General features: G+C 41.2%; 1 protein-coding gene across 1 annotated transcript in view; it reads right to left on the bottom strand.

Annotated features, from left to right (window-relative positions):
* LOC130904278 (uncharacterized) overlaps nt 1-23595 on the bottom strand; it is a 59621-nt gene that overhangs the window by 17487 nt on the left and 18539 nt on the right. Inside the window, exons 12-18 of the mRNA XM_057831850.1 lie at nt 17032-17202; nt 16831-16958; nt 16291-16404; nt 14766-14982; nt 7585-7664; nt 2835-2921; nt 31-318 (exon numbers count right to left, since the gene is read on the bottom strand). Coding sequence (XP_057687833.1) covers nt 31-318; nt 2835-2921; nt 7585-7664; nt 14766-14982; nt 16291-16404; nt 16831-16958; nt 17032-17202 — 1085 coding nt within the window. The remainder of the gene's footprint in view (nt 1-30; nt 319-2834; nt 2922-7584; nt 7665-14765; nt 14983-16290; nt 16405-16830; nt 16959-17031; nt 17203-23595) is intronic.

The raw sequence follows: 23595 nt of genomic DNA on the forward strand, positions 1-23595 counted from the left end.
CTAATACCGGAAGCTACTCTGGGGACTAACCTTTTATTTCCAGCATGTTGCGACGCAACATCTCGGCCAAGTTCTTGTTGTCAATCTTCTCCAGAATCTTGATGGTCTCATCCAGAGTTTTCGCGCCGTACTTCATCACCAGTTTGTCAGCAATGTTCACACGTCGGGCGTTTTCACGTACACTTGTAGGCAAGTCCGTGTAGAACTTGAAGTACTCGAAATCGTCCTCCCCCAGCTCCATCAACGTTTTCAAAAGCAGCTCCTTCCACCTGCTGTCCAGAGCCATCCTTCCTCCTTGTAAATGTGTGAGCGAAGTGACTGCCGATCAGGTACCTGCGGACAACAACTTTTATTGACTTACTGTACTGACTTGAGCTCATAAACCATTTGAGGGACATGACTCATTGCTTGGGTCTCTCAGGGCTCAAAGCAAGATATCCATGGGGCCACCCTCATTACAGACCCCATAATTTGAGGTTTGCAATAAATAAGTGAACAATGTATGAGACCACATAAAAGCAAAAATAAAAATTGGCTGACAATAAATAAAACGTTGAGATAATACAAATAAGTAACATTAAATTTAAAAAGAAAACATCCCCAAAAAAATTTGGTTTAACTTGTGCAAAATTCACAGAAAAATGGCAGCAACAGAAGATTTAAACTTCCAGGTTATTAACAGGCACATTTAGGCTAGGTTCAGACCGCAGGTGTTAATGCACTAATCTGATTTTTTTGTGTTTTTCCAAATCAAGTGAAGCTTTAAATGGACGGTTTGAACGGGACAAGTCGCATCGAAGTGGACCATTTCAAATCCGATCTGGGTCACTTTTCTTATGTGGTTTAAATCCGACCTGGGCCACATTTTTCCAGAATGTGGCTGTGGTCTGAACTGTCGAGTCCCCAAAATCAGAATTCATGCTGCAATTACGTCTGCAAAGAGCGAGAAAGACCGGGCGCTAAGGTAGCGGTGCTGCTGTGCAATAGCATTAGCGCCTAGCTTGAACGCTGCTTTTGGGGCCAAGTCAAAGTCTAGACTTGAACCCCACTGAGATGCTGTGGCATGACCGTGATTCATGCCAGATATCCCAAGAATCCGACTGAACTACAGCAGTTTTGTAGAGAAGAATGGGCCAAGATTAGTCCTGATCGATGTGCAGCTACAGGAAGCGTCTGGTTGAAGTTATTGCTGCAAAGGGGGGGGCACAAAATATTACATGTGATGGTTCGCTTGCTCATTTTCTCCCTTCTGTCATTGTTTGCATACTATCCTCGTTAAAATATGAAAACTAGGGCTGTCAAAATTATCGCGTTAACGAGCGGTAATTAATTTTTCAAATTAATCCCGTTAAAATATTTGACGCAATTTATGCACAAATGCCCCGCTCAAACAGATTAAAATTAGAGCACAGTGAAAGGTGTACTTGTTGTGTTTTTCGGAGTTTTGCTGCCCTCTGCTGGCGCCAGGGTGCGACTGATTTTATAGGCTTCAGCACCCATGAGCATTGTGTAAGTAATTATTGACATCAACAATGGCGGGCTACTAGTTTATTTTTTGATTGGAAATTTTCCAAATTTTATTAAAACGAAAACATGAAGAGGGGTTTCGATATAAAATTTCTATAACTTGTCTTTTATGAACTACAAGTCTATCTATACATGGATCGCTTTAACAGAATATTAATAATGATAATGCCATCTTGTTGATTTATTGTTGTAATAAAGAAATACAGTACTTATGTGCCGAATGTTGAATGTATATATCCATCTTGTGTCTTATCTTTCCATTCCAACAATAATTTACAGAAAAATATAGCATATTATATAGATGGTTCGAATCGCGATTAATTGCGATTAATTACGAATAATTAATTTTTAAGCTGTAATTAACTCGATTAAAAATTTTAATCGTTTGACACCCCTAATGAAAACCTAAAAATGTTTGGGTGGTTTTAGTTCAAGCAGACACTGTTTTTTCATCTGTGAGATTTTGACAAAGCTCTGATCACATTTCCTGGTGATTTAATGCAGAAATGTGAGAAATTCCAAAATGTTCAGATACTTTTTCATACCACTGTACATGGATGACATCAAACTGTACGCTCAGAGAGAGTGAGGCATTGACTCACTGATCCAAACCACCAGGATCTACAGCGGGGAGATTGGAATTTCATTCGGACTGGAGAAAGGGTTGACGAATGGTTACAAAGAGAGGCAGGGTAGTTCAGACAGAAGGGGTTGCACTCCCAGAGGCAACATAGTAGATGTTGAGGAGAGCAACAAGTACGTTGGAACACCACAGGCAAGTGGTAACCACGAAGAGCTCAAGGAAAGCTGCAAAAGTCAAGTCTCTGCAACGAGTAAGGCAGGTCCTGAAAATTCACAATTCAAGAACAAGATCAGAGCTATCAACAGCTATGCCCTACCAGTGATCAAATACCCTGCTGAGATAATACGCAGGCTAAAGGAGGAAGTTCAGACCACAGATGTGAAAACACAGAAGCTACTCCCGTTATGCAAAGAGGGTTCCACCCCAAATCCAGTATCCAGAGGCTATAAGCTAATCGCTAGGAGGGAGGCCGAGGTTATGTGAGCATCAGGACCACTACCTGAGATGAAACATCCAAGCTCCACGAATACGTCACGAAGAGGGCCCTAAGAGACGAAGCACTTAGTTAGTGTCTCAGGCACTGGAAACTGGAAAAGAAGCCCCATGAAGAACCATCATGAAAGGAAAAACCTCTGCGTGGCACGTATCATCAACAGATAACTGAAGTGGCAAATTTGATCAAGTCTTACTAATAGTTGGAGAAAGCTTTACTGAAAGACAGCACAGGAGCAGGCCTTGAGCACCAGAGCAATAGAGGCCCAGAAATACCACACCAGGAGGGATCCCAGGTGCGGGTTGTGCAAAGAGGTCCCTGAAACAGTCCAACACATAAGAGCAGGGTGTAAGGTACTGGCAGGGAAGGAATACATGGAACGCCATAACCAAGTAGCTTATATAGTGTACAGAAACATCTGTGCAGAGTATGGACTGGAGACCCCTATATCGCAACGGAAAACACCTGCCAAGGTTCTGGAAAATGAGAGGGCTAAGATCCTGTGGAACTTCTGGATAAATACAAATAAACAAATAAACAGAGGAGAGTAGACTCGCTACGGCTGGTACTTTCTTCAATTTATTCAGAGTAAGTAACGCATGGCTTTTGACCGTCAGTAACGGTAACGGCGTTGTAACGGCGGAAAAAATAATTAGTTAGATTACCTCGTTATTGAAAAAATAACGCCATTATGTAATGGCGTTATTTATAACGGCGTTATTCCCAACACTGCTTGTGAGTGTGAACATGTTGACATCCTATTCTACGCTGCCTGATCGCGAATCCTGGCAGCGACTGTTTCTCTACTTTAGTGTGTCTAATTGCACCTAGTTATGCGGGAGCTGCCCTAGGGCCATGGCCCTTACCCAGCCATTCGGGGGGAGGTTGCGCCAGGGCAGGCTGCCACCCCCCCACACAGCTCCAGCAAAGGAGCTGCCGTTATCCCCCCCGGGATGCAAAGATGTCCCCCGGGCCATCCGCAACCCCATCGCCCGGCCTTCAGGGAGGCGATGAGGGGGACGTACCACTTTCCCCCTCGCCCGTCCCCCCCACCACCAATTGCCCACCTGGACCACGAGCCATCGCCGCAGCCCCCCAACCAACAGGACAGGGCCCCCAACCGGAGCAAGCGATACCGCGCTGATTTGCAATACGAGGCTCATGATAATGATGTTACAACAATTATTGATGCACGGGTCAGGAAATCATTCTTGGATATTATACAAAAATACTAATGGACATCAAATACATTTTTCTTCATCCTTCTGCTGCAAATTGGAATGTGTTTATCACTAGTAATGTCCAATCCGTTTAAAAAGTTTATTTTGAGGCATTTCACATTTCCTGTTGATTTTCGGTCACTTCCTTTTCCTCTTGAGGCATTTAAGGCTCACTCCCTGTTGATTTTGGGGCATTGACAGGTCACCTGCTTTTGATTTTGGGTTACAGAGAAGGAAGTGACTAATCCATTCATCAAATCAATGAATGGATGTGCCAGAATTTTCTCCAGTTAAATGTGGAGAAGACAGAACTGCTCATTTTTGGGCCAAAAAAGGAAAGGTCAAAGATAAGCAGGCACCTTAGCACAATGTACAGCTACAAAACAAGTCAGAAACCATGGCGTAATTATTGACTCAGACCTAAAATTTGATAGCCATCTAAAGTCCGTCACTAAATCTGCTTATTATCACCTAAAAAATATAGCCAGAATTAAGGGGCTTCTGACTCAACAAGACATGGAAAAACTTATGCATGCATTCATTTTCAGCAGATTGGACTATTGCAACAGATTTTAAAAAATCCGTCAGGAAGCTGCAGCTAGTACAGAATGCTGTAGCCAGAGTCCTCACAAATACAAGGAAGCTGGACCACATTACACCGGTTATGAAATCGCTACACTGGCTTCCAGTGAGTCAAAGGATAGACTACGAAATACTACTGCTTGTCTACAAAACACTTAATGGCCTTGGACCAAAATACATGCTTGATTTGTTAGAATTCTATGAGACATCTGGACCCCTGAGGTCGTCTGGAACCAGTCTCCTGCATGTTCCAAGAACAAGAACCACGCAGGGTGAGGCAGCATTTAGTTATGCTCCTCACCTCTGGAAGAAGTTACCTGAATGTCTGAAGTATGCTCAAACTGTTAGCTCCTCTCAATCAGGGCTAAAAACGCGTTTGTTTAGCACTGCATATCCATAACTGTCTACATATTTCAATATACTTACTTTCTATTCCTCTTGTGCTTATTTCCATTGCTGATTTCAATTACTATTATTATTATTAGTTTTTGTTTTATTTTTATTTATGTATTTTTATTCTATTTGTATGGAGTCACAGGAGTGCCAAAATTAAAAATAAATAAATATATGAACGAATAAATAAATATAAAGAGAAATTAATATATAAATAAATACAAATATAACGGTATACTTTGTCATTGACATTTACTTTTGGTCATTAACAACCACAAACGGAAAAAACAATGACAATATTTTTCATTGACTTTTACTGTCTGTCATTGAACACCACTAACGGAAAAAACAATGACAATTGTATTTTTTGCCTTTGCCTTTTCTGTTTGGCTTTTACATTGTCATTGTCATTTGTCGATCGCCTTTCCTCTTGGGGAATGTAAATGGCAAATGCGCAGAGAAACGGTCTGTCAATCAAATGACGTTGGGCGGGGCTTTCCAACCAGGAATAGTAGTCGATAACTGATTATTCATAGTTTACATGAAGGAAAGTGACGTCGGTTATCGAGTTGCACGTGCGGTTTTTATGGAAAAAATAGACTGGATAGATATGGATATGGATAGACTTTTTACGTGATAGATTCAACGATAGATATACATTTTTCTAGACCGGTAAAAAAATATATTATAAAATATATTATTCGACACACGTGCCAGACCATTCAAAGAATAATTATTTTCTATGTCTGAATCTTTGCGTTTATAATCATGACGACATTGGAGGAAGTGGCGTAGTTTTTTATTTTTTATTTTTTAAATTGAACAATATACACACAAAACAAAGCATTCAAGTATCTACATCAAATACAATATTACAGATTGAGCATAACCGAACAACCAATGGCAACGACAACAACAACCACCACAACAAAAAATAAAAAATAAAATAGAAAAATTAAAAAATCAACTTTTTTCTCTTGAGAGGACTTCCTAAACCAACATAAAATGTTTGAATAAAGAAAACAAATGATGGGCCTTCCCATCAATCACATTCAAAACTTTGCAATATATAGAGAACTCATTCCTCCAGTGAGCCATACACGGTTTGGTTTTAAAAAACCTACACTTATGAACAAAAAATTTCCCCATAAGCAGAATTACATTTAAAAGGAAGTGGCGTAGTGCAGTCACACAAAGCAGCCGCGGTCGCGCTTGGGTAGCCGTACAGCGCATGTGCGGAAAGTTAAACCAGGAATAATCAGTTATCGACTACTATTCTTGGTTGGAACGCCCCTCCCAACGTCATTTGATTGACAGACCGTTTCTCTGCGCATTTGCCATTTACATTCCAAAAGAGGAAAGGCGATCGACAAATGACAATGACAATGTGAAAGCCAAACAGAAAAGGCAAAAAATACAATTGTCAATGTTTTTTCCGTTTGTGGTGTTCGATGACAGAAAGTAAAAGTCAATGAAAAATATTGTCATTGTTTTTTCCGTTTGTGGTTGTTAATGACCAAAAGTAAATGTCAATGACAAAGTATACCGTTATATTTTCATTTATTTATATATTTATTTCTCTTTATATTTATTTATTCGTTCATTTATGTACCTATTCATTCATTTATTTACATATTTATTCCTCTTTATATTTATGTATTCATTCATTTATTTATTTATTCATTTATTTATTTATTTTTAATTTTGGCACTCCTGTGACTCCATATATTTGTGATTAAATGCGATTTTTATGTATAATTTTATTTCCTATTTTGATTGTCTTGGTTTTTACGATGTATTGATTTAAATGTGATTTTTATGATCTTCATGTGATGTAAAGCACTTCGAATTGTCTTGTGTTGAATTGTGCTATACAAATAAATTTGCTTTGCCGTGCCTAAAAAATGTCCTCAAATGAATAGGAAGGGAATCAAAATCATCAGGAAGTAACCTGTAAATGCCCTAAAATGAACCACAAGTGACCTAGAAATGCCCACAAAAGACTGGCTTTGAATGCTGTGGTTTCAATGCCATTGACGGTGGCTCTCCACATCCAATCCTGTCGAACTGAATTAGATCTACTGTCTTCAATGGCAGCCAGTGTGCTAACGTAGACACTATTCAAATGGAAGATAGTGACACGTTTTAAAAACGATATATCAATCCTTGGTGGGAAGATATCGATAACCTTTTGAGCTACTAAGTACCGCGATATATCAACTATTCGATACATTGTCACATCCTTACTTTGCACCGGGCACAGTTTTTGTTTTCACCAGGGGCCAAACCATCTCTTAAATAAACCATCCGTCTCCCATTTTTTATTAAATTCGCACTCTACATCCTCAAAAAACAGGAAATGGTGTCATAGCGACACCTTAAGTCGCTGACGTACGCCGAGGTTGCGGACAACGTACCGTTTAACATACACTGTATATTTTTCCAAAACTCTCGTATTTAGTGGACGGCTATTAATAAAACAAAATGTACACCATTCGAAGTTTTACGGGAGACGACTGTGATTTCTCTGGCATGAAAAGCATCGTCTGGAAATTTAAAACGTACTGCAATTTTACAATTAATTTAAGACAATTTGAGAACATGATTTTTATTATTTTTATAAATTTAAGACTTTGGGACAATGGAATAAAACTGAGATCACTTGAAATAATAGCTAAACAACCGACCCAGTAGGTGACTGATAGACTAACTTCTGAACGAATTTGGTCCGATGGAGCTACCAACTCTCTGACTATCCAACAACTAACAGAATTAGATGTACTTACATAAGCTTTCCGTCTTGTCTTTTCTGTCCTCTCTTTGCCCTTTGAGTGACTCAAACACTGTGGGTTTGATGACCCGGGGACTGAAGGACACACCCACACCACAATGCGCACGTTTGTATATTCGCGTGCAAATGCAGTAAAAGCTAAGGGGCGTCATGTATATTTTTACCGTCTATATTTGGTATAATTTTTTTAGAAAATTTATACCAGGAAACCAAGACAATGAAAATCTTTGTACAATCATGAGACTTCTTGATTACAAACTGCAGTTGAAGGAAAACTAAAGTGTAGAGTGTGTATCACAGTGGTTCCTGACTTTATACCGCGTCTTCCTTCAGTTATAAGTCCAACACTCAAGCATGACCTTATATGGGTATTCTCACAATGCTTGTTACTATTGGTTGAACAAATAGGGTCTTGTTTCCTCTTCATTTTTACATTTTGAACCACAAGAACCCCACAAGGTAAAGTGATAACATAAGCAGATGCGGCTAGACAGTTTAGCCTCAAAACTTCTATCACAACGAACACATTATTAAATAAGTGTTTTTAAAATGATTGGCATATGTGAAGTGGATAGCTGAACTTCGAGTATTTCACCATAAGTATTACAGTAGGGCAAATAATTATTTAGTCAATCAACAATTATGCAAGTTCTCCTACTTGAAAGATTAGAGAGGCCTGTAATTGTCAACATGGGTAAACCTCAACCATGAGAGACAGAATGTGGAAAAAACAAACAAACAGAAAATCACATTGTTTGATTTGAAAAAAAAAAAAAAATTCCAAATCAGAGTGGAAAATTAGTATTTGGTCACCTACAAACAAGCAAGATTTGTGGCTGTCAAAGAGGTCTAACTTCTTCTAACGAGGTCTAACGAGGCTCCACTCGTTACCTGTATTAATGCCACCTGTTTTAACTCATTATCAGTATAAAAGACACCTGACCACAATCTCAGTCAGTCACACTCCAAACTCCACTATGGCCAAGACCAAAAAGCAGTCCAAGAACACCAGAGACAAAATTGTTGGCCTGCACCAGGCTGGGAAGACTGAATCTGCAATAGGTAAAACGCTTGTTGTAAATAAATCAACTGTGGGAGCAATTATTCGAAAATGGAAGACATACAAGACCACTGATAATCTCCCTCGATCTGGGGCTCCATGCAAGATCTCACCCCGTGGCGTCAAAATGATAACAAGAACGGTGAGTAAAAATCCCAGAACCACACGGGGGACCTAGCGAATGACCTACAGAGAGCTGGGACCACAGTAACAAAGGCTACTATCAGTAACACAATGCGCCGCCAGGGACTCAAATCCTGCACTGCCAGACGTATCCCCCTGCTGAAGAAAGAACACGTCCAGGCCCGTCTGCGGTTCGCTAGAGAGCATTTGGATGATCCAGAAGAGGACTGGGAGAATGTGTTATGGACAGATGAAACTAAAATAGAACTTTTTGGTAGAAACACATGTTCTCGTGTTTGGAGGAGAAAGAATACTGAATTGCATCCGAAGAACACCATATCCACTGTGAAGCATGGGGGTGGAAACATCATGCTTTAGGGCTGTTTTTCTGCAAAGGGGGCATAAAAGTTGTATCCAGAATTTGTAAAAAATGAGGTTCCCCCAAAAGCCGCCAAGACCTGTCCCATTCATTTCTAATTGGAATGCCATTGACAGCCATGTATGAATGTATCAAAATTTCCCATTCATTTCTAATGATATTTAAATGGTATTGACGCCTATGTACATTGATGCCATTGAGGGCTTTGCACGTCCATGCGATTGATGGCCATTCTGAGAAATTTAGTGTATGAAATGCCAAAGAGCAAACAATATTAGTTATGTCAATACTCAAATAATTAACAATTAATACTTTTTGTCTACCCAGAGGAGGAGTATACTAATAATTAAATGTCAATCTGAATAAAGAAGAGTCACAGACCTGAAGTTGCAATTTGTCCGAGTGTATTGATTCCAGAGATAAAGCAATCGACAGTTACAGATATCTGGCTGATAGTTCTCTAGTCTGAGCAATTACAGAAAAGCAGAAGTATCAGTGAAATCCTACTGCCAGGCACATTCCTTATGTACTCCACTTGAGAGGAAATTAGCATGCTAAGGACATGGGGTGATGTGATGTTGAGATGACGTGAAGAGCAGGTGTCCCGATGAAAAGGTCTTCGTGCACCTCTGGCCTAGACAATGTCAGCTTTCTATGCGTACGAGAGGCCCTGTGACCCTAGCGACCTTCCTCTAAACAATGCGTTCTTACACTTGTACTGTATATGCTGGGGTGAGTTGCCCACTTATGGGGAAGTAAATAAGGAGAAGTGTGAAACTTCACTCATTTACAGTTTCCTTGCAGAGGCAAAATTTGCAGTCAGCGAATTCAAAACTGGTCACCGTTGCAGGCAACGTGACGACTGCTTGACTGTTCTACTACGTTAACACTATCAGCAGGCGCCAATTAAGGTACTTTTACTTGTAGATTTAAATATAATGTAATAAGAATAACTGAGATTAAATGTGAATAAATGTGGTTAAATACGGCCACCATGTATGTCGATTCTATTGATGCCAATGTCCTGGGATTCCATTGACGCATATGTAAATCGATGCCATTGACGGCCATGTAGGTCCAAATTTCCCATTCATTCCAACGGCATTTACGTTGCATTGAATCCCATGTATGCAGATGCCATTGATGGGCATGTATGTCAATCCTATTGACGTCAATGTACTTGGATTCCATTGACGTCCAAATTTCCCATTCATTTTCAATGGTAAAAAACCTGTGTCCCCAAACCAACAGGAAATGACCAGATATCAATAGGACGTGTCCTCCAAATGTCCCAAAATCAACAGGAAGTGGCTTGATATCAACTAGGAATGGGAACCTCTTGGTACCTCATGATACGATACAATTTGCGATTCAAAGCTCACGATAATGATGATCTGACGATATGGCGATACAACGATCATCGATACATTGGTCAGGAAATCATTCTAGGATATTCTACAAACAACAAAGAGAAAAACAAGCTGCTAGTGTGAATTGGAATTAGTTTATCACTAGTAGACGTCCAATCCATTTGAACTGGGAGGGTGGCAGCGAATGAACATTTTTTAATTCGCTGCCATCCCTCCCACTTCAAACGGATTGAACGTCTATGGCCATCATTGGCAGCCAATTCCAGGCAATTAGGTAATTTTGGGCCATTTAAGGTCTCACTGGAACAGCACCAAACAAAAGTTCCAGCATCATCACCTTGTCCAATGCAGATTCTTGACTCTTGACAAGGTGATGATGCTGGAACTTTTGTTTGGTGCCGTTCCAGTGAGATCTACAAAGATGATTGCCTGAAGAAGGTGTCAAAATTCCCTCAGTCCTTGATGACATGGGGCTGCATATCAGGCAAAGGCATTGGGGAGATAGCTGTGGTTAAATCCCTTATCCCTTCAATTGAAAATATGTTTGTCGTTGGCACCAAATTGATGACGAATACTCATCAAGTCCATGCCTCAGAGACTGTAAGCTGCCATAAAAGCCAGAGGTGGTGCTACTAAATACTAGAGATGTGTTTTGATTGTTATTTCTTTGTTTGTTTCTCATGATTCCACATTTTTTTCCTCAGAATGAAGTGATTCCATAAATATTTCCCTGCACTTGCTTTATAAAAGTAACATTTACTGACCACCACAATGTTTTCTATTCATTTCTTTTAGTGTTTCTGAATGGTAAGAGTTGCACTTTTGAACTAATTCATTATTTTTTCACACTTTTTACCGGAGTTTGTTCTACATGATAAAATGTCTGAGTGAGTGCTCGTCTAAGACTGGTGATTGCATACTTTTTGTTAGGGGTTGTATTATTGTGGAAGATGCTGATAACAACTTGTTGGTTACTTATTTCCCCCTAATTTTTAGATTTTTTTATTTTTATTTTTTATTTTAAATATTGACACTGTAAGATATGCTTGATTGTATGAAGTTTTACAGTTTTATATACAGTTTTAGCCCATAATCATGTGCTTACGTTTTTATTACCGGCAATTGCTCACATTCTGCTGATAAATAGATACACACACATATGTTGATTCATCACACAACGTCTCAGTACTTTTCCACCAAGCTACTTCGAATGCAAATGTGTGTTCAAAACAAAGTTATCTTGCTCGCTCAAGAATGTGACTGTTAATTTAATCAATGAATGTGACTGTTGATTTAATCAATGACTAGAATAAGGAACTTGCCCGATCGAAACTCCCTCGTTGGACAACGGTGTTGTAACTATATTCTGCCCAGCAACAAGCCCTCAATAAAAGTCAGCAGCGCGGGGAGCTCTGAGAGAGACTTCGATGAGACGCTCTTAGTCACGTTGCCCGATCTCAGACCTCTCCCCAAACTGCAGTTGGTAAAAGTCCACTCTCTGACTCCTGCCTTCTTGTGTCCTGCCTTTGTCACCTCGCTCTGGGCCAACAGCTAAATTGAAGAAGGTGTTTTAGACCCAACAGACACCTTTTTAAAACGATATCTCGATTCTTGGCAGGAGCATATCGATAACCTTTTGGGGTACAAAGTATCACGATATATCACCATTTCGATATTTTGTCACACCCCTAATATCAACAGATATCCCTTAAATGTTCTCAAATCAACAGGAAGTGACTTCATATATCAACAGTTTACTAAAAGTGTGTATTTTCAGCAAGAAACCATCATGTTTCCAAGGTGAGCATGATTGAATCATGCAGTTTCTACATAAACATGAACAGTGAATGAGGAGCTTAATTAGATATTGTTGATGCAACATAATGTTAATGTGTCTTTCCAACTAATTGCAATAGTCTTGTGATTTCTCGCAAGATTTAAAAGTAGGATTGCCAACTCCCTGAAAAAGTAAGGGACACCTCATTGGTACCGTCACCATTGAATTATTATTTTGTATGTGAAAAGAGATTTTTTATTAGATGGGACTTTGAAAGGCAAAGGCCCAGCTAGTAAAATTCCTCAACTTTATTTTTATTTCTTTATTCCATTCATTTTTAATGGCAAACATTTTCCCTTCATTTTCAATGACAGGAAAACATAGGTGGTTGTGATTTTTTACCACTTACCATGACAGCCCATTGACATTGAAATGGCGCCTAAGTAAGTCGATACCACTGACAGCTATGTACGTCCATGCCATTGACTATCATGAATGTCGCTACTATGGATGCCAATGTACTGGATTCCATTGAGGCATATATAAATTGATGCCATTGACGGCCATTTACGTTAAAATTAGGGCTGTCAAACGATTAAAATTTTTAGTCGAGTTAATCACAGCTTAGAAATTAATTCGTTGTAATTAATCGCAATTCAAACCATCTCTAAAATATGCCATATTTTTCTGTAAATTATTGTTGGAATGGAAAGATAAGACGAATATATACATTCAACATACTGTACATAGGTACTGTATTTGTTTATTATAACAATAAATCCACAAGATTGCATGAACATTCTTTCTGTGAAGGGGATCCACGGATAGATTCTTAAAGGATAAATGTGAGTTTGTAGTTTGTGACTAAATATTGCCATCTAGTGTATGTGTTGAGCTTTCAGTAAATGATAATGTAGTGACAAAACTGTTCTGCCCAAATGCATGATTGGAAGTGGGTAACCATGACTGTGTGTGGCGGCTGCAAATAATATATCTTCTCTGTGTTGTGTACAATGCAGGGTGTTAAGAAAAAGATCAACTCCTGTCATTCTTCCCCATGTTGCTCGCCTCAATAGTTATAATTGTTGTGGAGGAGATGTCAAAGCTTTACGCAATTAAAAGCACGGTCCAAATGAATCCCTGTATCCACTCCACTCACCTGTCACTGTCTCTTAGCTCTGTATATACGTAGAACGTCGCCATTGTAGTCTGTTTGCGTCAATGCGTGAGTGGGTCGTTCCGTGCATCCGATAAATATTTTAACGTGATTAATTTAAAAAAATAATTACCGCCTGTCATATTTGTGTGTGTTCTCAGTTCTTTTTTTATTTATGCAGCACCTGATTGAGCCAGATTGGCTGGGTAATGCGACACACCTGTGCTTGATTAGGAAAGCTCAGTATTTAAGGAAGCCTGTCACCATCTGCAAGTGTCGGACTATTGCTTGCAATTTGCCTTGTGTTCATCGTCAGCCTTCGAGTTTCCCGACGTTCTACGGTCGTATTTTGGTTTGGTCATCTTTACTTTAGTGCTCTTTTGGGCTTTGTAGTTAGATTCTTGTACTCTGTTATATTCATGCATTCTAGCGTGCTCTCTTAGTTATACTTTGTTAAACTCGCATTTTTCGCATGCTCCCTTTGTTGTACTTTATAATACTCGCGTTTATTGGCGTGCTCCCTTTGTTGTACTTATTAAATACAAACATTAGCTCTACCTGATCTCCTGGTCTGTTTTTGGGATCCAAATCAACGGCTTGCCGTTCATAACAGAATAGTCCGACCACATGGATCCCACGGACTCGGAGGGTCTTTACCGTGCTCTCGCTGGTCACGACCAAATGATCAGTCAACACGAGCAATCGATACGCAAATTAGTGGATGTGATCAGCTCGCTCACCGCAAAAGTTGCGAATATGGCTTCGCCTGTAAAGCCCGGTGGTGTAATTGACGCTGCCGCGGCGCCCGACCTACCCGCCCCTCCTCCGATGAGCGCGTCGGCGTCTTTTCGGGAGCCTATGTTGCCACACCCTCATCGTTATGAGGGAGAGCCAGGTGCTTGCCGACAGTTTTTGCATCAGTGCTCCCTTATTTTTGACCAGCAGTCTTTTACGTTTGTTAGTGATAGATCCCGTGTAGCTTATTTAATGAGTCTAGTCACCGGTAAAGCGGCTACGTGGGCCATGGCGGTAAGCAACACAAGGCCCGCGGTCCCTAATTGTTTTGAAACTTTCGAGACGGAGTTGGTGAGAGTTTTTGATCATCCGGTTAGGGGCAAGGAGGCAGCCAGCCGCCTGTTGGATTTTTTTCAGGGCGATCTGACGGTAGCAGACTACTCTATTCAGTTTCGCATTTTGGCCGCGGAGTGCGGTTTTGGAGAAGCGGCGCTGTGTGGGATTTTTCGGCGTGGGCTGTCTTCTGCGGTGAAGGACGAGTTAGCGGCCCGGGACGATTCGTCGAATCTGGAGGACCTGATTTCCTTGTCCGTGCTTTTGGACAATCGTCTGAAGGAACGTGAGAGGGAACGAGCCATGGAGCCTCGGGGACGTCGTTGGTCGTCGTCGCGGAGCGGCCCGACTGCGGTCCATAAAGACGGCTTCGTCGAGCCGCCGTTCGTCTCCACGCCGACGCGGAATCCAGTCCCGATGGGAGGGGAGCCTACACAACTCGGTGGCGGCCGCCTTTGTGCTGCGGAGCGACGGAGGCGGTTGGAGGCAGGCTTGTGTCTCTATTGTGGCTCGCCGGGACACCCTATCGCCGCCTGTGACGCTGTTCCTTCGCGTCGACCTGGATCTTCGGTTCCTGGGGTTCCCCTCGCCCGAGGGGGGCCGAGGTTCGTACATGACAGCAATCCGTCAAGTGAGTTGCTCCGCGACGACATAAAGGAACCCAGACACACCCAAGGCGTTATGAGACTGCAACTGCCGTGTGAATTGTCACATGGTGGGGTTAATTTTAAGTTTAATGCTCTGATCGATTCGGGGGCAGATGATTGTTTTGTAGACCAGAGTGTTGTGGACGCTCTTGGCTGTACATTAATAAGACTTGCTAGGCCAAAACGGGTTTTAGATCTCGATGGGCGACCCCTGGCGGATATTGGGTTTATTACGGCTCCACTCAAAACAAAACTGTCGGGCAATCATTTTGAGGTCCGAAGCTTTTTGGTTATGCCGTGTAAATCTGCTCCAGTAGTGCTGGAGCTCTCCTGGTTGAAAGTACATAACCCCAATATTGACTGGGCTAAGACGCAAGTTGTAACCTGGAGTACTTTCTGTTATGCACACTGTTTACTGTCGGCGTGTCTACTTCCCGCTCAAGCACACGTGACTACCGAGCCAGTTAATTTGGTCAATGTTCCTACTGATTATCACAATCTCAAATACGTTTTTAGTAAAGAGCATGCTATGACCCTGCCGCCGCACCGTCCCTACGATTGTGCCATTAACTTGCTGCCCAATGCCCCACTGCCCAATTCAAGGTTATATCAGGTCTCCGAACCGGAGCAGGAGGCAATGAGGGAATACATCTCCTCTTCCTTAGCTGCTGGCCTTATTCGCCATTCGTCTTCTCCTTTGGGGGCAGGGTTTTTCTTTGACGGCAAAAAAGATGGGGGTCTTAGGCCGTGCGATGACTACCAGGGTCTCAATGAGATTACTATAAAAAACAAATACCCCTTACCATTGTTGGATTCGGCTTTCGCCCCATTAAAATCAGCCACCATTTTCACGAAATTAGATTTGCGCAGTGCTTACCACCTGGTCAGGATTCGTGAAGGGGATGAGTGGAAAACCGCTTTCAAAACACCGCTCGGGCATTTTGAATACCTGGTCATGCCTTTCGGTCTGACTAACGCACCTGCGGTATTCCAGAGCCTCATAAACGATGTGTTACGCGACATGTTGAATGTATTCTGTTTTGTATATCTGGACGATATTTTTATTTTCTCAAGAAGCCTGCATGAACATCAGCAACAGTCGCGATGTTGCAGCAAAGAACCCAACGACGGCGGGTACACCTCCTTGAATTCGGTGAGCGAGGCCGCTTTTAACCCGTACTGCCGACACCCGGTGGTCTTGCAGTCGTTGGACAGTACGTGGGAGCGAACAAAATCTGAAGGCGACCAAATGGGCTCAACGTCTTCTAAAAATGAACAGTTGGAAGGACTCTTTCTTCTTGACGCCAAGGACCAAACGTTGTTCATAGCTGTACTATTAAAAGCTAAAGAAAGACACAAAGAATCGAAATTGAACATGAATAAACACTCGGACAAGCAACATTGTTTGGATCTTACTAGACAGTCTTCAGACCCTCTTTCCTTCTTCTCCTATTTGATTGCCCCACAGGTACAGCTGTTGAAGATGTGAGGTGTTTAACTTGAGCGCCTCGACCAACGAAACGCATCCTTGCTTTGTGATTCCGGAGTGTTGTAGCCTGCAACAAATGAGATATTTGCCTTAAATCAGGAAGAGAACCTGGAATATTACCAATCGTAGGAGCTCCTTACTGGACGACTTTTAAGATGCAGTGTGGACTGACCAGTCCTTTCGAGAGGATCTCCACCCCCTCGTCTGACAGGTTGTTGGAGCTCAGGTCCAGCTCTTGAAGATGGGAGGGGTTTAACTTGAGAGCCTCGGCCGAAAAAACGCATCCCGCGTTTTCTTAGCCTGGAACAAATGAGATGATTGCCTGAAGTCAAGAGGAGTATCTGGAAGATTACGAAGACGAGGAGCTCCTTACGAGAGGTCTTGTAAGAAGCAGTGTGGATTCGCCAGTCCTTTTGAGAGGATCTCGACCCCCTCGTCTGACAGATTGTTATGCCTCAGGTCCAGATGCCTTAGTTTGGATGGAAAGCTGAGGACGGAAGCCAGCAGGTGACAGCTACCTTTGTCCAGGTTACAACTGTCTAGCCTGTAGACCACAGGCAGGAGGAAGTCACGAGAGAAAGCCAAACTTAACGCCTGCTGACTTTAGTATGATGCCTTGAATAATAGTAAGAGCTTCTATGTAAAGATGCAAACTAAGACAACACAAAAACTAAAAAAAGAGAAAATCAAAAAACCCAGTGGCAGAAGGCATCCTCTTCACTCTACAGTGTACTGTTGTGTATGAGGACGAAGGATTCAGCTGATTTTGTGGATTAATACGTTTATTTTTCAAATCACGCAAGCCAAACGGCTAAAGAAAAATCTTGCTTTATGAGGGAGAGGCGTATGCGGCCTTTTTGGAGTTTCAAAAGGTTCCCATTCACCGTGGATATTGGCCAAAACACAAGCCCTACTACTGTGGGACCATTGGACTTAAGAGGAAGTGAGTAAACATCTTTAGTATTATGTCAAATATTAATACAGCTATTACAAAGTAAACACTACAAACTTTCTTTAAATAAAGGACTACTTACGTTTGATCATTGACAAGCATGTAAAAAGCTCCTCTTTATGCACATTAGCTGCACGTTAGCTGCACAACAACTGCAGCCGCCCTCCTCCGGGGAACGAACTGGAAATTGCTCTCCGCCAGGCGGTTTGCCGATCCGCAAAGACAATCGACAACCCAGTCGTCATGTCAAATAATGCAGGCGAGTTATGTGTGATTTTCCGCTTCGAAGACTTTGAAACATCACTCGGTTCGGGTTAGCATGTCGGCTAGCTGTCACGCCTTTTGGTTTGTTTACATTCTCCGAAGCCGGGGAATGGAAATGACATATGTCCGATTTAGGTGTCATAAAATATCGTTCGGGAGGTGCAAAAGGTGAAGTCGACAGTTTTGACCATTATGGAGTCATTTTGCCATGTCGTCCTAAATAAATGCATTTTTATGATTTCATATTCCATTTAGCACAAGACTGTTATTTTTCAAGACCATGCCGTTTATTTAGCAATTGGCAAAAATACTTGGATAAAATGAATATCTTGTAAAAATATTGAAGTAAAGAGACAGAAACAATGACATTTTGCAGCTCTCTTCGTCACGTTTTCCTCGTTGTGAATAGTACCCCCTCGACGGGCTAACTGGTCCTTCTCAAGCCATTTATATAGCTATTGGGGAAAAACACTTGGTAAAAAGAATATCCTGTAAAAATATTGGAATAGAGAGACTGAAACAATGACGTTTGCGGCTCTCTTCGTCGCGTTTTCCTCGTTCTGAATAATTCCCCCTCCATGGGCTGAATAGTAAAACCGATGAGCCCAGTCTACCGCTGACGTCATCCACCTTTTGGGGACGCTAAAGGCCTATAATGGTAGGCGTGGCTAACCAGCAGATTAAAAGACCAATTTCTCATCATCTGCGCTTTGCTAAATTGTTGTATATAGTCGAATCGTCTCAAAATATGATTCTAATTCACATAATAATGCCATTTAAGACTTTTTTTCTCATGTCATATGCTCTTTAAACTCCATTCAACTCAAGGCAACATGACAAAAGGGCTTAAAATTGAGGAGATGACCCTAACCCTAGAAAGGGGGACCAGGCAGGGTTGCTGTCTTGGCCCCACACTATTTGTACTACACTCTGTATATAGAACCCTTGGCCAAATGATAAGACAGGCTACATCAATAGAAGGGGTGATGGTTAATAGTCAAGAACATAGAGTGAGTCTATTTGCAGACGATATTATGATTTATTTAAAGAACCCAAATGACTCCTTTTTATGCCTTACACCAAGGCCAGCCCAGCCAATACGCAGACTGTGCAGCTCCTTAGGGCCCTTGACCACTAGGGGGCCTCCAATCTGGCAACCTCATTTTATACGTTGTTAATAGAGCATCGTGAATAATGTGGCGCGCATTGCTGTTTATCTATGAAAACATCCATTTCTTGTCATTACAATCTGGCAGCCTGTGGAGTGACGTTGAACCTGCTTTGCGATGATTGGTGCTCCAAAAATAGATGAACGGAAATGTCGAAGAGAATTTATCCTTTTGGAGTAGAGAAACGAAAAATTTGATTAATATACAAAATATGGACGTATGGGTTGGATTTCATGTATGGGTTTCACGGTACACTGTAAGGAAATAGTGGGCGAAAAATATGGGCCCCTTGGCATTATTTTGCTTAGGGCCCCCAAATGGCCTGGGCCGGTCCTGCCTTATACAAATACTTGATACATCCGGTTTGCTTTCGGGTTATAAAATAAACATACTCAAAACCCAACTCCTTATGTTCCACAGTTTACCATCTCAAGAACTAAGGAAATGGCAAATAAATTGGGATGCAAAATCAATTAACCCTTAGATGCACAAGTTACTGGACCCTACACTCTTCCACAAGTGGGTCAAAATGACCCATATTAGAACCAATGTGTTTTTATGCCATTTTGGTGAAAAATAATCACTTGTATAGTAATTAGTATGATATTTAAGGCCACAAAAGAATGATTTCATGCTTGAAATATCTTTATGATTCAATTAACATTTTTTGGGAAAAAAAGAAAAAAAAACAGCAATAAACTTTATCCTTCTTTTTATTTTATCATCAATGATGAAGAGCTCCCATGCATCTTTTTGGTGAGACAGCGGTGTTAAACCCTTGTGGAGGTACTGACCGATTTCTGAGGATATTGTTGCTCTGTGTTCTGCCCTGGGTGGGAGGTAATTCTCTCTGGTAAGAACCCTACCAACTCATTCTGTTGCCCATGATTTGGACACTTTCTTCTTCAGAGGACAAATAAGTGGAATCTTATGCAGACCTGTTAAGTTTCACGATTTGGTCGGGAGACTCCCGATTTTGACCCCAATGCTCACGCCTCACGATTAGAAAGCCAAATCTCCCGATTTTCCAAAAATGTCAATTTTTTTTTTTTTTTAACGTTTTTGTTTGTCACCGTTTTGTAACGATACCATTCGGCCCGATTCGGAAAGTGACCAACAACGAATAGCCTGGCCGTCTCCGACTTCCCTGCCCTCCCTCCCCTTCAGAGCTGGAATAGCCCAACCAAACATCTGACAGGGAGGGAAGAGGCGAAGCACCACCGACTTCCCAAGATGCTGGCACTAATAAACCGGCTTTTAGACTGGTTCAAGTCTTTATTTTGGAAGGAAGAGATGGAGCTGACCCTGGTCGGCCTCCAGTATTCGGGAAAAACAACGTTCGTCAACGTAATTGCCTTACCTGCCAGCGATAGCTAACTAGCCTAATGCTAATAGCATTAGAGCTAATGATGGGAGAACGATGACGAGGAAGAAGTCGCTGCTTTACTCTGTGTTTTCGTGGATCAAACATCATGGAATATTAAACCACTGCGGTCCTACCCCCACAATATATGAATTTAAGTGAGAAAGCGTATCGTTACTTACTTGAAGTTTAATCATTTAAAGCTAAAGTGTATACTTTACACTTTATTACATTATATCATTATTACTGTGCTGAAACAAAAAATATAAAGTTTCAATTCTAGGTTACAATTCAATTAAAAACTGCCATGACAAAGATACTTTTAAAAACAAATATGATTAATTTTCTAAATGATGTAATTAATGTTTTTAATCTTGCTAATTTAGTCTGACGAAACCCTAATTGGAGTGATGGTTGATGAGATGAAGAGGCTGATGAGGAAGCTGATGTCCAAATTTGCGCAAATGGATGTGATCAGGAAAGCTGAGGATATCCTAGATGTTGATTACAGGAACAAGGAGAACTGGCATGACACAGGCAACATAGCAGTATCACATGATGCCAGACAATACATGGAGCAAGTTGAAGACTATCTCTGATGCCACCAAAAAGAGGTTCTTTGACAGTGTAGTTAATTTTTACACAAGTGTTGTGACCAAAATGAACTTGAAAAAAACTGGTTGCATTTTGTCTTAGCGATTGTCGCGCGCGCGCGTCATCAGGGTTGGCAAACAGAAATCTCCCTATTTGCAATTTCTACAACTTAACAGGTATGCTTATGAGTCAGATTGATCCTGTTCATTTGGATTTCCAGGTGGACAACTGTTACTGCCACCTGGACAATAGTATGGGTCCTCATCATCAGAAATTTCAGACACTTGAGTCCAACCCCGTCACTGCCTCTCCATCATCCAACATCTGTAGGACCATTTCAGCTGTAAATCTAGCACACATTTTTTGTATTTTTCCGACTCGACTGAACGGGAAAAGTCACATAAAAGTGGACCATTTTCAACTTCGTTCCAGGTCACTTTCGTATGTGGTTAAAATCCCATCCGGGCCACATTTTTCCAGAATGTGGCTGCGATCCGAACTATCAAGTCCCCCAAATTGGAATTCATGCAGCAATTACGTAACATCAGCAAAGAGCGTGAGAGACAGGGTGCTACGGTATAGGTGCAGCTGTGCATTCGCGTTAGCGCCTAGCTTGAACGTGGCTTTTGGGGAAGGAACGGGCTGGACAACAGTCATAAAAACAATAAAATGGGTTGAGAAAAAGCCTGTCAATGCTCGGTTTTCTCTCTGCTCCAGTGCTCCTGCGCATGCGGGCCAGTTTGCTCAGCGCATCTTGGACTGCAAATTAGAGCGCATGTGTGATACTTGAACAGGCTCAATGGACAAAGGCAGTCTGAACGGGTACGCAAAAAAAAAAAAAAAAAAAAAAAAAAAATCGGAATTGTGTATTAGGACCTGCGGTATTAACCTAGCCTTAGTTAGCTAGCTAGTTATGAAGTAGGTTAATTTGTTGATAAACAATAATAAAGTACTTCCAGTAAACGTATCAGCTCTTGCTGTGTAAAATAATCTTCTTAAGGGATGTCACTTTTTACATACCTAGTCTGTGTGGTCCACGGTAAATTTATTCCTGACAGCCAAAGTTGATAACAATGAAAGATTCCCATTGGATTCCATAGAAAATGCATGTGGGTCATTTTTGACCCACTTGTGGAAGCTTAGGGTAGTAATACAAAAATGACAATTTCTTCAAATGTATAAAAAGTTCATCAAAAATTTGAATGGCATTATATCAAGAACATGTTTTTTGAGGAATACCTGAAATATGAATTAATAACAAATTTTCATTCCGAAGATATTTCAAGAAAACAACCTGACTGGGTCATTTTTGACCCACTTATGCATCTAAGGGTTAACAATTAGGTATAAACATAACTAAAGATTTTTCAAAATGATATGAAAGTAACTATCCACAAATAAATAAGCCCATAGGAGAGGACATGGAAAGATGGTCTACCTACCCACTGGGATTGGGTGATAGGGTAAATGGGGCATAGATGAATATCTTGCCGTGTCTACTCTATCTATTTTTGTCCTTGCCTGTTCATTTTCCAAAAGACCAATTCTTCAAATGAGATAGGTGCATATCTCGATTTTCATGGGATGGGAAGTGGCCACGAATAAGATGCAATACAGTACAAATAAGTAAAGACCAGGGGTGTCCAAACTTTTTGCAATGGGGGCCAGATTTGGTGTGGTAAAAATGTGGGGGGCCGACCTTGGCTGACGTCCTTTACGTAGAACAATATATTTAAGCAAATTTTAGCAAGCCATTCAGTGTGTCACATTTGTTTAATTGTTTTTTTCTCTTTCGACTCTGGGGCTCTTGCAAAATACTGCTGCTGTGACATTAAACTAGCTTCAAGTTGCTTCAAATTCTCGTTGCGTATCTTCCCTGTAATCTTGTCGTACATGTCAGCGTGTCTTGTTTGGGAATATCGCCTCACATTGAAATCTTTAAAAACAGCGACATCTCTTTGCAAATGAGGCAGACACAGTTTTTGCGTATTTTAGTGATGAAATAGTCTAATTTCCACCTATCCTTGAAGCGTCGGCTGTCACAGTCAACTTTCTTTTTTTTGTTGATTGATTGTCACCATTTTAGAAAATGGAAGTAATGGGTCACACGGAGTAATGTTGCTTAGCCCTTAACCCTTTAACACCAAACGTGTCGGCAGCGACGCGTTTACGCATTTCGTCTTTGAAGCTTCGTCACGCTGTAATTACGTCACCCACGTGCCGCCGGTTGGTCTCATTTGAAAGTGCGGAAGTTGATGTCCATACCAATTTTTATTTGAAGTCAATCAACCAAGAAAAACGGGAGATAATGTCATTTGAGTTTTACAGTTTTTTGGCACTCATAAATGCATTCAAGCGCTGCAGGGACCATGTATCTATCTCCATATTTCCATCATTTTTTGTCCTTTTTCAAAACCGAAAGCAGCACAAAAGACTACATATCCCAACAGCCGTTCTGATGTCAAGAAGGACGAACCGAATGTGATCATTTTTAATACATTTCCGAACGAGGCGCCAACTAATGAAAGGGAGGCATGCGACACAAGCAACGGCCGCTTGGTTTGAGCGAGCGACTTTGAAACGTGCAGATTGAAT

The sequence above is a fragment of the Corythoichthys intestinalis genome, chromosome 1 (genome assembly GCF_030265065.1).
Source record: "Corythoichthys intestinalis isolate RoL2023-P3 chromosome 1, ASM3026506v1, whole genome shotgun sequence".
NCBI classification, from domain to species: Eukaryota; Metazoa; Chordata; class Actinopteri; order Syngnathiformes; family Syngnathidae; genus Corythoichthys; species Corythoichthys intestinalis.